The sequence below is a fragment of the Diadema antillarum genome, unplaced genomic scaffold, assembly GCF_040938485.1.
Source record: "Diadema antillarum isolate AM-2024a unplaced genomic scaffold, OU_Dant_1.0 scf00000033, whole genome shotgun sequence".
In the NCBI taxonomy this organism is placed as follows: domain Eukaryota; kingdom Metazoa; phylum Echinodermata; class Echinoidea; order Diadematoida; family Diadematidae; genus Diadema; species Diadema antillarum.
In genome coordinates, this window is record NW_027270922.1 from 2,081,653 (window position 1) to 2,096,831 (window position 15,179).

The window sequence follows — 15,179 nt, forward strand, 5'->3', positions numbered from 1 at the left end:
GTCTCTGAGTACAGTCCAGAGTTCAAGGATACAAGGAGGCCAGATTACTGATGTGAACTGAATAACATTCAGAGTGGCAAAAGACGTAAATATTATGATTTGGCCTTATTCATTGTCATGCTTTCAGAAATCTGTGGTTTCGCTGCTCCTGTGCGACACCACAACCTCCGAGGACATCCACATCAATGACCTCCTCGTCAGCGAAGGACTTACCAAGTTCACCAAACAGATCAGCCCTGAGGTTGCCCCAGCCGTTGAAGCACCCGTGAGATTTTGTCTTTTCCTTCCTGCCAATCCTGTTGTCATTTCCCACAAAATATTGTTGCATTCTAGTCCACAAGCTTGTATTTCTCTCTTGAATACCACTCAAAACAATGCTTTGTTGTGGGTAGTTTGAACAAGCAGGGTGACCAAGTCTCCCTGATTGTGTAGGAGACTCCCTTAAAATCAACTGCGGTATTTCTTCACATTCTGTCAGAAGAATATGGCAGCCTCTCCGAATTGGGAATAATTTCTGACAGTTGAGATCCCTGTAACACTCAAAGTTTCAAACAAACTGCATGCATGTATCAGGCAAGACTAAATGCATGATGTGTTGTTATGCCTCCGCCACGAAGTGGTGCCGGAGGCAATATGTTTTCGGGTTGTCCGTCCGTCCATACGTATGTACAACTGTACGTCCGTCTGTACGTCCGTCCGTACGTCCGTCCGTACGTCCGTACGTCTGTCCACATTCGTTTACACGATAACTTGAGTAATATTGACTGGAATTTTACCAAACTTAGTCCAAGTATAAAGTATGATGAGGCAATTAGTTGAATAGATTTTGGGTGAAATCGGCCAAAGGTCAAAGGTCAAGGTCAAATCATGAAATTGTATCTGTTCACGCGATAACTCAAGACTGGAGCAAGCAAATTTCACCAAACTTTGTTGAAGGATGATGTTTGATGGGACAATTATTTGATTAGTTTTTGAGTGAAATTGGACATAGGCTAAAGGTCAAAGATCAAGGTCAAATCCTAAAATTTAACTGTTTACGTGATAACTCAAAACTGGATGAAGCAGCTTTCACCAAATTTGGTCCAAGGATGATGTATGATGGGGCAATTAGTTGAGTTGATTTTAGTGACATTGACAAGAGGTCAAAGGTCAAAAGGTCAAGGTCAAATGCTAAAAATGTTGCTACGTATTTCCCCCATATCCATGCAATGTCCCAAGGTATTTTTTTTTAAAACTTAGTGTAGACATGTACTACTGCTTAAAGATTCTGCAGAGAGAGTTTCATGTCATAAGGTCAAAGGTCAAAAGGTCAAAGGTTAGGTGAGAATGTTACAATTTCACTTTCTTGCAAATGGTTCAATGTATCTTCATGGAACTTGGTACATACGCATGTACTGACTAGCAGGGATTATCTAGGGAATGTAGGCGTCATGGGTCAATAGTCAGGGGGTCAAAGGTCAAGGTCAACTCAAAATTTTACTATTTCCCCCATTAACTGGTATTATATGCAACGCTTGCATTATCATTTTTAAAACTTGATATATACATGTATTACCAAATGTAGATTCTCTCAAAGGTCAAAGGTTAAGGGTCAAAGGCCAGGTTTAAATGCAAAAAAAAAATCTATTTTATACTGTGATTACACTCTTTCTTCATACCTTGGAAATTACTCAATGTATAAACTTACAAAAGGGTCGGTCAGAAGTCTATTAAAAATCCTCACTTCCCCAAATGCGTGTACCTGCACTCTTAGACAATTATAGCAAACCTAGTTCAAGGAATGTGAACATTCAAGATATTTCTGACAAACATGACATTTCAATATTTTGTCAGTCATCACACATTGTGAAGACATTGTACCATACACCTATTGGGAGAATCATACATTATGGCGGAGGCATCAGTCACTATAGCGACATTTCTAGTTTTCTGAATGTTCCTTCAAATGTAGACTCACTTTTTCAATGCAATTAACACAGGCAACAGAATTGAATTAAATATTAACAGCCAGTGCAATACATATTAGTTAAAAGTTAGTAAACGCTCATATCGGACAAATTTGACGTAAGATTTGTTCTCCTTTTTTTATGTGAAGTATTTTAAAAGTGTGTTCCATTGATATGATACTGTTGATATAAAGAAAAAGGAAGAAGGATATTTCAGAAACAGAATGCTTAGTCCAGGCGCAGCGAGCCAGAAAAAATGACTTCGTTCAACCCACCCCGCAGAAAAGGTTTGACTGCATGGGGTAGTCGGTTGGACCCTCTGGAACACCCCTAGGTAGTATGTGATATCAAATTGTGGTATCAATGAAATTTTACAGGCCATTTTAGTTGCGACATGACCATATTCTTCGAGGAAGCGTCTGCGCACACTCAGACTACTACACGTACCACTAGCACTGCTACAGGTGCCAATGCCAGTGGCGCGTGTTATAGTCTTAGCGTACAAAGACTTTTTCCGCGACAAACATCGGTTTTTGCCTGCAAACTAACTTTTCACGCTAAGCTGGGGTCGGTGTAGTGTAGTTTCCAGACGTTTTTATTTCGTCTTTATTTCTCCGAGTTGAAGCAAGCCAAGTGAGAGTGCATACCCAGCGATTGTGACGCCCGAACCGTTTTTTGTGGCAATCATTGAGCATGCACCTCACTCGGCTTAGCGCAATACAGCGGGCTTTTGCACAATACACAAGCTGTAACTCAGAGAAATAAAGGCGAAATAAAAACAGCTAGAAATTAAGACTAGGGTCGGTAATGCTTGTCGCTATTGGGGCACTGAAAATGACAAAATTATCACAGTTTTTGCATTTATTTCACGAAGGATTCATCGAAATGCCTTAAAACTATATATGTGCATGTTGCTAGAGATGTCAGCAATACAATGGGGTACATTGTAAGGTATGATATTGTGCATGGTTACCATAGTAACCGGATGCCTACAGGTGATTGGTAACTCCCAAAAATATCTGGAATTTAGACAGGTTTGTTTCTTTTGCCTTTCGTGCACATCACTCATTGTAGATGAGCTCTACACTGTAAAATTAGTCTGGATAAAAAGGGAAAAGACGCCCAAGATTTTTCCCTCATTCTCTCCTCATTATTAATTCATTACTGCACGTTTTGAATAAAATTTACATATGATGATATTTCATTTTATTCTATATATATATATATATTTTACAATAGTTAACGAACACAAAAGTACACTTAATTCTGTGATGGATAATCCAGCGCACGTGTATATTCCTTCTTTAGAAAGGAATTTATCGGTATTCTTGAATAAACTTCCTTTAAGAACATAAACAATCAACTGCTTTCCTCTGCTCTTTTCCAGGATTGTTTTGAATAACCATCACTCTGTAAATACTCGAAAGAGCTACTATAGAATATTGGCTTTGCTTTCTGTATTCATCTTATTTTTAAGGGAAATTTGTGTCCATACATTATTAAAAACTATATACATTTGCCTGTGCTTTGAAGTCAAATTTGTGTTGAAAGTACGACGGATGCAACTTTTTCATGCATTTTACTATTCGAAAATGATATCTTTCTTTCAATGGCCGTTTATTATGCCTTTGCTTACAAATTTTGCTGTAACTTGAGAATGCTTCAAAATATTCTTCACATATACCTGATGTCGTACACTTTATGCAGAAGGAAGGACATGCTTATGAGCTTTTTGAAATTATGGGCTTTAGTTTTCGAGTTATTGACAACTAAATTCTGATTGGATAATACTGGTTGCCATGGCAACAGGGAAAACTTTTTTAACGAAAATCAATAAAAAAATTGTGTGTTTTTTTTATTGCATCTATAAGATTTAAAAAAAAAACAATGTTTGCAGCAGCAGGAGTCATTTTGGGGGTTACCAGTCACCTTTTAGGCATCCGGTTACCATGGTAACCATGCACAATATTATAACTTACAATGAATCCCACTGTATGGATGACATCTCTAGCAACATATACATATATAGTTTTATGGAGTTTTGATGAATTCTTCATGAAATAAATGCAAAAACTGTGTGAGTTTGTCGTTTTCAGTGCCCCAAATAGCGACAAGCGTTTACCGACCCTAGTCTTAATTTCTAGCCGTTTTTTCGTCTTTATTTCTTTGAGTTGCAGCTTGTGTATTATGCAGAAGCCCGCTGTATATATTGCGCGAAGTGGAGTGAGAGCACACACCCAGTGATTGCGATTCGGTCGTCACAATCACCGGGTATGCGCTCTCACTCGGCTTGCTTGAACTCTTGAAATAAAGACGAAATAAAAACGACTAGAAACTACACTACACCGAACCCAGCTTGGCGTGAAAAGTTAGTTTGCAGGTAAAACCCTTGCTTATCGAAGAAAAAGTATATGCGCGCTAAGACTACTACACGCAGCACTGGCGCTGGCGCCTGTAGCAGTGCTAGTGGTGCGTGTAATAGTCTTGGCGTGCGCAGACTCTTTTACGTTTGTTCCAACAAATCATGATGAAAAGTGGCCAGTAAAATTCTACTGACACCACAATTTGGAACCACATACTACCTGGGGATGTTCATATAGGTCCCATCTACCACCTTGTCTGGTCAAACCTTTTCTGCGGGATGGGTTGAACGAACTCCTTAATTAAGCCTCTTACAGGAATTAGCGCCTTGACTAGCTATGGAAAAAGTGCTTCACTCAGTAATTGTGCATCGTCCAGTCTTCAACATAGGCTGCCAATATCTTGCCCTATATGGAATTTCCTTTTCCTATTGTGGCATATTTCAGACTGCAGAGCTGAGCCTTCAGATGCTGACGGGGATCGGACTGCCCACTCCAGAGGATGTCTCCTTTGAGTGGCCGGACGAATCGTCCGAGGTCCAGGAGATACTGGAGTCCGGTCCGAAGGGGGACGGCAACACTGCGAATACTGCAGTTGTCAATCAACCTGTTGGCAAGGCCCTGGCCACACCCATCTCTGCTGGGGGTGATGATGCTGGGAACGAGGGCAAGGTGGCAGAGAGCAGAAATGGTGAGGATGAAGTCTGCTGACTGAAAGATACTAAAAGATCACTTGACCAGAGGGGATATGTTCTTTGATATGCATATTCTTAGATTGTTATCCTTTTTGTAATTGTCCGGCTAATAAAATCTTGGTATATTGGTGATTATCCCATGGAAACCAAGACATTTATCTCCACCAGCCCAACCTCTCGACACATCTCTTCCTTTTTACATAGTGTCCAATTGTGGACCAATTTTAGTTTGTGCTTTTTCCCCAAAAGTGGATGATGACTGGCATAAAGATCTCTTAACCATTCCATTGTTAATTTGTTTCGTACATTTTCTTTGATTTTTTGGTTGCTTTGCATGTTTTGCTCAGCAATGCACATCAATTGATAAAACGAGAGTTAATAACACAGTGTCGTAATACAGCTGACAGCAAACTGAATTTTGTGGCTGCCCTTTATTGTGATCCCATGTAAAGCAGAGTATGCATTACCTAATTGATTGCATTCAAGTGCAGCTGCATATGTCTACATGAATGTTGGCGATGAAAGCTAATGTCTATGGTATCTCTCTGTAGACTTACAATTGAGCAGTGTCATACATGGAGGAGGCCCAATGCTGTTCTTCATTTATCCCTTTTTACACACAGAGTCAGTGTTTTTCATTGCAATTTTCATACTTCTTCCCATGTACATGTAGCTGGTGGTGGCCCTCCTCCGCTGTCGGATGAGGAGAAGGGTGATGCGGTTGCCGAGGGCAACACTGAGTTGACTGACATTGCTGAAGAGACAGAGGGAACTCAGCAGCCTTCCTGGACTGTCACACGGTAAGTGTTACCCCCTTTTTTGTGGGAGGAGGTTACATCTCAAATGATAATTCAAGTACAGTCAAATCTGTCTAAAATTGCCACCCAGGGGAGCCAAAAAAGTAGCAATTATAGGCAGGGAACTGCTACAGACAGGGTCTTTAATATGGCTTTTCTCTTGGGAGATTTTTTTTTAGTGGTTGTATGTGGCAGGTGACCACTAAGACAAGTTTGACAGTACTGGATTAAAATTAATCAGATTGGTTGACTTAACATAATAATATAGTGATATGAGCACTGTATTTTTAGCTCACCTGAGCCAAAGGCTCAAGTGAGCTATTGCGATCGCCCTTCGTCCGGCGTCCGTCGTGCGTCGTGCGTCGTGCGTCGTGCGTCGTGCGTCGTCCGTCGTCCGTCGTCCGTCGTGCGTCGTGCGTAAACTTTTTACATTTTCATCTTCTTCTTGAAAACCCCAAGACCGATTTTCATCAAACTTGGCAGGTAGCATCCCTAGGGGGTTAGGAACTCAATTTGTTAAAATGGGCACCATGCCCCACCCAGGGGGCCCCCAGGGGGGCCCAAACCCCCCAAAATTAAGGAATCTGTAAAAATCTTCTTCTCTAGAACCAGAAGTGATAGAGCTAAGTTAATACTATGAGTTAGTACATTGATGACTGTAGTTTCAAGTTTGTTCATGGCAGAATCAGGGGTGCCCCCCTTGGGACCCAGGGGAGGGGGGTGGGGAAGGGTTCAAATGGGGCCTAAATTGTACATTTTCATCTTCTTCTTGAGAACCCCATGACCCATTTTCACCAAACTTGGCAGGTAGCATCCCTAGGGGGTTAGGAACTCAATTTGTTAAAATGGGCACCATGCCCCACCTAGGGGGCCCCCAGGGGGCCCAAACCCCCCAAAATTAAGGAATCCGCAAAAATCTTCTTCTCTAGAACCAGAAGTGATAGAGCTAAGTTAATACTATGAGTTAGTACATTGATGACTGTAGTTTCAAGTTTGTTCATGGCAGAATCAGGGGTGCCCCCCTTGGGACCCAGGGGAGGGGGTGAGGAGGGGTCCTAATGGGGCCTAAATTGTACATTTTTATCTTCTTCTTGAAAACCCCATGACCCATTTTCACCAAACTTGGCAGGTAGCATCCCTAGGGGGTTAGGATCTCAATTTGTTAAAATGGGCACCATGCCCAACCCAGGGGGCCCCCAGGGGTCCCAAACCCCCCCCCCCCCCCCATGAAGGAATCTTTATAAATCTCTAGAATCAGAAGTTATAGAGCTGAGATAATATCATGAGTGAGTACATTAATGACTGTAGTTTCAAGTTTGTTCATAGGAGATCCAGGGGTGCCCCTCTTGGGTAGGGGGGGGGGGGGCCTGAATTGTACATTTTCATCTTCTTCCTGAAAACCTCATGATGGATTTTTGTCAAACTTGGCAGGTAGCATCCCTAGGGGGTCAGGATCTCAATTTATCAAAATGGGCACCATGCCCCACCCAGAGGGCCCCAGGGGGCCCCAATCCCCCCAAATTAAGGAATCTTAAAAAAATTGGGCCCTTATTGTACATTTTCATCTTCTACTTGAGAATGCCTGGTCAAATTTTAATTTAGATTAGTGACTGCGTGAAAGGTGAACTTGCGATACTCAGGTGAGCGCTAGACCCGCGGGTCTCTTGTATTTGAATGATTTCATTATATGATACTTGCTTCATGCGGTACCTGCATCATCTGTTTTCATATTGGTGATTGTGCTCAAAGTTTCTTGAAAAAACCCCACACACATTCACCTTGACTTTGTTCAAGTTTTGACAAGATCCTTTATGTTGTTGATCGTTTGCTGCCCCACGTATATACTTCGGTTTGAGACCTTGATATGCAAAACATAAATGGCACGTATTTGTGGAATGGGACATTGGAAACAGTGTCTTAGAGCCTCTCCCTTTTGTTCTGCAGTGTTGACTTGGTAGGAGGACGCAGCCTCCATCTCATCTCTTTTGGTGGATACGGCCAGTACGTCACCAGCACTGACATCGCTCAGCTGATCTGGCCTAAGAAGGTGGCAGATGAAAGCAGTCTCTTTAAGCTGGTGGGTGTCATGTTGCTCAAGTTTCTGGATGTTTCTCTTTTGATACAAGTAGTACAATGTAGATATAAGTTTAAGCATCCAAGCAGAATAGTGGGATGTTATTATTATTATTTCAGTCAGTCATTTGTTTGGAATAAAATACTGGAAGATATAGAAATGTGCTGTATTTACCCTGATGAGTATTAAAATCATTTGTAGTTTCACCTGTGGCTTATATGCTGGACTGTGTATACCATGTTTACTTTGGTGAAGTTTCAATCATTGTGAGTTGATTTTGAAATCAAAAGTTACATCAAACTCTCTAGCCTTCACTCTTACATCTTCATTCAGCTCATGACAACACTTTTGTCCTCGTGTCACGATAGATTGAGAAGAAAGCTGCTCAGCTTGGAGAAGTCATCGTCGAGGAACTCCAAAATGAGAACTTGGCAGAGAACCTTCGCAAGTATGCATCGTATCGATTATGAAGAAGATATAGCAATGTAATGAGTTACTAATCAAAAGATTTATACCCTAGCCAATATATATTTTCCATTATCTTGATTTGGTCTTAGTTCCAATACATTTTAGTGTCTAAAACCAAAAAGTAGAGCTTTGTAGGACTTCTGTTGGGTTGAAAGGTGACTGTGTTCCTATTCACAAACATCTCATTTTGTTTGTTTGTTTGTGTTTCACAGCAAATACAACATCTTGCAAAATAGAACCATTTTGAATTTGCATACACCTTTGTTGAATATTATTATCTGTTGGTAACAGTAAAAATACCCACCTAAACCAATAAACCAATTTATTAATCAGACTTATTATATCTTATCATTGATAAGCAGAGTTGCAAAGTCATATACTTGATATAAAGAATGCAGAAGAAACTGAATTGATGGTGTTTACATGTTCTTTGTTCTTCACATTCATAATGAATGTTTTTCGTTTGTTTGATTGTTATTGATTGCTAGTCAAGGGGTTCCACTCTCGTCTCTGAAACCATCGAGGCTTCAGCTCTTTCTCATCACCAGGTAAGTGCTCATCTTCATGCCAAACGAGACTCTTTTCTGAATGATGTCCTGTGAATGATGTCCTATGTCTCCACCCTGTACCTTTTTATCTCATGTCTGATAGTATGCCACTAAATTTCAACTTTTTCTATGAGATAATGCATGGATTATTGACAAAGTAACAGAAATATAAACAAAAAACCATAAACAGGACCCACAGAAACCATAATTCAGCAATTCCCAGTACACATTTGTTCTATTTGATCAAAACATTATTCACTATAGAAAGTGTCTCTTTCTCTCATGTTTTTCTTTGCCAGTGTGCCATCTCTACTGCTGGTGTCCGGTCACTGTGACTCAGAATTGTTCCAACAACTTCAGACGTTGGCGGAAGAGATGCCTCCACTTGAGGTAAGGCAAAGTCTGCAGTTTGCCTATTAGTTAAATTTTGACAACTTTTGAATATACCCTATCGACTAGACCGCAGTTTAGCAGAAGAATACAGGTTCTGTTTCTGTTGGTAACTCCTGCAGAGGCACAATGTGAAAGGCTCTGCTAGTATATTGTATCTATTTTGTTTTTACAGTGCACTCGCGTTGTAACACAGTTATAACACAATTCTGGTTACAAGGAAATAAAAATCCAGGTTGCAAAATTATCGGCTCTATGTTTTTTTATTGTTTATTTGTTCAGTTTAAAATTTCGATATAATGAGAGAAATCTGCCAGTCCTGAGGACTTCGTTATAACGAAAATCCACTGTACTTTGAATCACCATGAGAATATATATATATGTATATATTAATTCTTTTAACGTTGAAAATATGAAATTTCAATTTTACCAGCTTGTGTGAGCCTTTATGTCAAATTTTACTGCGTTTCCAGTCATTTATCCTTTGTTTTTTGCTGTTTGTCCGTGTTTGGTTCTGCCATTCTTCAACCAGGATGATGAAGCCAGCCGTGAGAGTATCAGTTCTGAGACCTCCAGTAGTAACGACGCCGAGACGGATCCCCAAGAACTCCGCACCATCCATGATGTGCTGAGAAACAAGAGGTGACCTTTGACCTCATCATGTATTGCTGAAGTATTTTGGTTTGACTTTATATTTGTGTCAGTCCCTGTTCACCAGTTTGCTGAAAACCAAATTTGCCATGATAAGGGATCAAGATAAACACTTTGTCTTTTACAAAGCCATTGTGGCACATATACACTCTGAATTTGTAAGTGATATTTAAGTTAGCTGGCAAGTTGTGGTGTGTTGTAAAGGGCCATGTACAGTCCAACCTCAGATATCCAATCATGTCGGGAGCGGCCATCCAGATATGTGAGATATGAACATGCACAACACTTTCTAGCAAGTCGTGTGACGGGTATGCACAGGGCAACGGGTATGCACAGGGCATTGCCAATTCACTGTATTTTCGAAGATTCACATGATTGTTGCATGTTTGATAACTAGAATGATGTGGAAATGAAATGAAATATGAATAGAAATATGTATGTGCCATATATGTAAGTGAGTCTATTTTTATTTTTTTTTTTTATTGCAAATCTGGATTTTTTTTGTGAGTGGTTTAATTTGCGATCATGGAATACTGCACTGGACAGAGAAATGTACATGTGCACGTCAAATTCATGTCGGGATCAGAGTTGATATTTTTGTGTGTCTTAAAAGTCGCAAATAGCACCCTATTCGCCAAATTTGCAAAAATCAGAATGTCCTGATAAATATGGAGTATACAGTAACTTGGAAAAAGGTGTAACTCCCTAGTTGTCCCCATTTAAGAGTCGGCGACCGCACCATCAGTGCCTGTGCCCATGACGGAGCTAAAATGAAAGCAGACCTGCCAGTGACATCCTTCTCTATTGATATTTGTCTCTGTATGTATGTATATATATATATATATATATATATATATATATATATATATATATATATACATATGTATTTATTTATATCTATATAATACTGCTGTTGTTATTGTGCTTTGTCTGAACAGGGATTGGATACTGAAAGAGTTGATGAGTAACTCTGGAGTCAGCAGCGTGGATGAGTTGATGCACATCGAGAGACTGATGAAGGAAATTGTGACGAAGCTGGAGAGAAGTAAAACTGGGATCTCCAGAGAGTGCGTAGAACGAGCAATGTCAGGATCCGTAGGTCAGTAGCCTTTAGAGGGCTTTGTTACCCATTCGGTGGGATTCCAAATGGTACAGTGCACTCCCATTATAACGAACATGGTTACAATGAAACTGATTACAATAGAAATTCAGGCCGCAACATTATCCTCAGTATGTTCTTTTATTGTTTATCTGTTTGCTTATGACAAAATTTTGATGTAATGAAAGAAAATCGCCAGTCCCGAGGACTTCGTTAGAATGGGAGCCCACTGTAATGGGAAAGATGTGAATGCTATTTGATTGTTAACTGATCAGAAATTATTACGATATCTTTGTGAAACATATAAATTTGCCAAATTATTATTTCGTGGCAAGATATTTAGGTGGAAGTGTTCAAAATAAATTTTTATCAAACCTTGGACTTGCCAAGGTTGTTTTATTGCAGTAATCCTGTTCTTTTTTATTTGGGTATAGAACTATTGAATCTTGAGTGTGGTTTGAGATGTTAAGTATCACATTTGTATGTAGATTGCAGTAGTTACAGCTATATGTACTTGTCAAAATATTCAAATCAGTTGTGTTTTTTTTTGCGATAGATCTTGGATTTTTCTTGTTGTTTTCTTTATTCAGAAGTGTAACAAAAAGGAGCGGTTTTAATTACACCTGTTAAAATATAGCCATATAATTTCACTGTCAGTGATGTGCAGTTGCTGTAAATGCCCCTATTGGTCAGTTACAGTAATACAGTACTTTTGTCTGCATTCCAGATGACATCTCCATGCAGCTTGGACAGACAAGCCTGAGTCCAGTGACGCCCATCACTCCAGACGATGTCTTCAGCCCCCCACCTGTGTCTTTCCAAGTGGGGTCATTACCCCCTGATCTACCCACCAAAGACAGGCAGTCACAGACTGGGGTGTACATGCATGCCCCTGAGAGAGCTAGCCTGACCCAGAAGCAGACTGCTACAATACCACCCTTACAGAGACAGCTGCCGGCTGGCCAGAGAGGGATTGGGCGGGGAGCCCAACGGGCCCAGACCATCCCTTCTGTGGGACGAGGACAGTTCCGCTTTCCAAAGGATGTCGATGCACCAATGCTGAATCCCAACTCGCCGGAGTTTGTACCGAGCCCAAAACGGGACAGCAAGGCGTACCAACCGCCTCTGGCTCATCAAGTAGATCCGTTCCTGAACACGCCCCCGATGCCACTGACTGTGCCAATGCCTTCCTTTGGAAGGACTGGGGGCAACATGATGCCCCCGTTCTCCGATATCTCTGGAGTCTTCAAGGGCAGTGTCCCACTCCTACCACCGGCGCCACGTAGAAACGTAGCGCCCCCAGTCGGGATGCCACCCCGTCCTCCACCGTCATTCCCCAACATGATGGCTCCCAGTGCCTCGACGCTCGGCCCGCCCCTCAACCTTACTCCGCCATTTCCCCCCCAGGGACACCCCAATCCTCCTCCAAGTCTTCCCCTTCCCGCTGGTTTTGACTTGATGCCTCCAGGACCGGTCTTTGATCCTTCATTTCCTCCTCATCCCCCTTTCGGTATAGGCAGAGGACACCAGCCATGGTCTATCAATGACTGAGTTCAAATAAACTTTGGACCAAGCCTTCCACCTTCCCTCCCTTCCTCTCATATTTTGAATATTGAAATAGTGAGAACCCTTCACTTCAGTCTTTTTCTTTTTCTTTTTTCTTTGAGCTTCCATGTAAAGGTCATCTTTGTTTGCTAAGTGAAAAAACAAAAGGAAAGCTTCAAGGAAGAATTGAATGCGATTGCTGTTCCTCCATTCAAAAGAAAGTTTATGCGTATGAGTTGTGTTTACATGTGATGCCATATCTGTATTTATGACTAATTTTTTTGTGTATTGACTTTTTTTGTGTGTGTGGTGAAAAAGTGTGTATAGTATTCTGATGGTATGATATCCTCAGTCTCTCTGGCTGGGTGCCCAGGCATGATGGATAAAGGTCGTGATGGGAAATTTGAAAAAGTGCTGCGGATTGATACCCAGCTTTCCTACAGCGCTTCTGTCGTCGATGAGATCGAAGAATTTACTGCTGCGCTACCAGTGTTGAGCGAACTTGTACCAAGCACCGTTAGCAGACCACGTGCACAAGAAATCTGAAGCCATTTAGGGATCATTATGGACGAGGCCAACCTTTCACCTTGCAGCTCATTAGACTATGAAGTGCCAAAATCAATGAGTTACCAGTACCTGGATAACTCTAACTCTGCACACGTTCACTGCTTGCCAGTATCTCTTGGTGTCAAATTTGATTGTTTGAAGGAGAACTAGTCCAGTTAGGATTTTTTCCTCTTTTTTTTTTTTTGGTATTTTTTTTAAAGCTGATATGATACAGATGTTCAAGATGTCACATCATAACTTGGAACGTAGAATCAGGTTGCAACTTCAAGTGCAATGTGATACTGTCTGAAGCAGTCTGTCATACAAATTTTGATAGACATAGATAGAAATGTGGATTGAAGTATACATGTACATGGTATACAAGACTGTCAACAGAGCTGTATAGCTCTTTTAATCATCATGTAGTGATGTTTTACAGTGTGATAAAGTTGTCCCATATGTCATCATTTGTAACTTGTGTATTCATTACTCAGATGTTTGAATTTACTATGTGAAGATAGTCCTCCCTATGTTTTAGTGTGATGGTCACTTTGGTCAAATCACATTACATCGTAACTTACACATGGTTGTCATTTCTTTGTGAATACATATCTCTTGCTTTCCTTTTTTTTTGTGGTATCTTGTATTTTTTTTTGTATCGTTATTAATTCAGATGAGTGTTTCACTTCTTCTGTTGTTCTTTAAAGATTATATAAGAATAAGAATAAGAATAGAAATGGACAAACGTGTCTTGATATTTGCTGAAGCATATGACATAGCTCTGATTATGTTGATCTGAGTTGATGGTGAAAAAGGATCAATCATTTTTTGAGACGTTTTCTTTTTTACTGTATTTGTGACATCGATAGCTTTCCCACTGAGTCATATTTATCTCTAGTGTATTATGTATTGTCAGTTAAATGTCATTTATGTGAACCATAGGGCAGAAAGGAGTTAATTCCTCGGACTGAATCAGTGCCCTTCTGATTCCAAACTAATGACATGAGATTTGTCAGCATTTTGTTTTCATTGTCATCATGCTTAATATTGCATCTAGCTTGTGATTATTTTCTTTGATATGGTAACACTCAGTTGAGTCAGGATTAGCAAAAGAATGAAAGTGTCTAGGTTTAAAATGATATTATTTTGTATTGTCAAATGTTTCTGAAGTTGATAGTTGTGTCTTATTTTGAAACAAAGGAGAGATGATTCAAATGTTCCCATGTATGGACCATCCAGATATAAAGCTGTGTGTGATGATTCTGTTGATTTTCTATCTGTGGACATTAAAAAGGTGCCTAGTTTATTTTAAAAATTGTGTTAGTGTTGTTGAATCTATGTGCATTGGTGTATGGGACTTGCTTGGAAGTAGAGATGTAATCTGTCCAGGATATATTTTGAATGATTGTTTACAAATCAAACATGCAATGTAGGTGGATACATACTTTTAGCAGACTTGTCCAACATAAGAAAGGAACTTGATGTATACTGTACAAGGATACTTTGCTAGAAATGATTTGAGTTAGGTTTGGCTTAAAATCTTGGCGTAATTGTTGACATGACAAAAAGACAAAAATGCATTCTATAATATGTACATTTTACATGTACAGTCAACCTTACCTAAGTCGACCTCGCATAAGCCGAATAGTGGCCTAAGTTGAAGGTCTTTTTAAGTCCTCTTCTGTTTATACAGTATTCTGTTGATTTCAATCCCTCATAAGTCAAATTTTCTCTAAGTCGAAGCTATTTCTTTAGTCCAAATAGATTCAACTTGGGCAAGGTTGACTGTATATATGTGACCATGCATCACAAAACCAACAAAAAGTCACACACACTGATTTTGTGTGAGGACAGAAAATACCTGAAATGAGTCAACCCAGGTAATCTCGAGATTTTCATATTTTTGAAAGAGCAAGTCTTCTACGTTATGCTAAAGTTTGGGATCGTAAAACGAACAGGAAATTGTCTTTTTAACAGTTTTTCTTGAACGCTTAACTTAAAAAAAAAAAAGAATAGTGTTACCCCTAGGTGTGTCTTAGAGTCCCCTTTTCATTAAAAAC

At 40.1% G+C, this 15,179-nt stretch overlaps 1 protein-coding gene across 1 annotated transcript in view; it reads left to right on the forward strand.

The window, feature by feature from the left end:
* The window catches only part of LOC139743144 (uncharacterized), a 28,178-nt gene extending 15,576 nt beyond the window's left edge, over positions 1-12,602 (forward strand). Inside the window, exons 13-22 of the mRNA XM_071653657.1 lie at positions 128-298; positions 4,754-4,997; positions 5,675-5,801; positions 7,743-7,875; positions 8,241-8,320; positions 8,829-8,888; positions 9,188-9,278; positions 9,811-9,920; positions 10,868-11,028; positions 11,756-12,602. Coding sequence (XP_071509758.1) covers positions 128-298; positions 4,754-4,997; positions 5,675-5,801; positions 7,743-7,875; positions 8,241-8,320; positions 8,829-8,888; positions 9,188-9,278; positions 9,811-9,920; positions 10,868-11,028; positions 11,756-12,579 — 2,001 coding nt within the window. The 3' untranslated portion in view covers positions 12,580-12,602. The remainder of the gene's footprint in view (positions 1-127; positions 299-4,753; positions 4,998-5,674; positions 5,802-7,742; positions 7,876-8,240; positions 8,321-8,828; positions 8,889-9,187; positions 9,279-9,810; positions 9,921-10,867; positions 11,029-11,755) is intronic.
* The last annotated feature ends 2,577 nt before the right edge of the window (positions 12,603-15,179 follow it).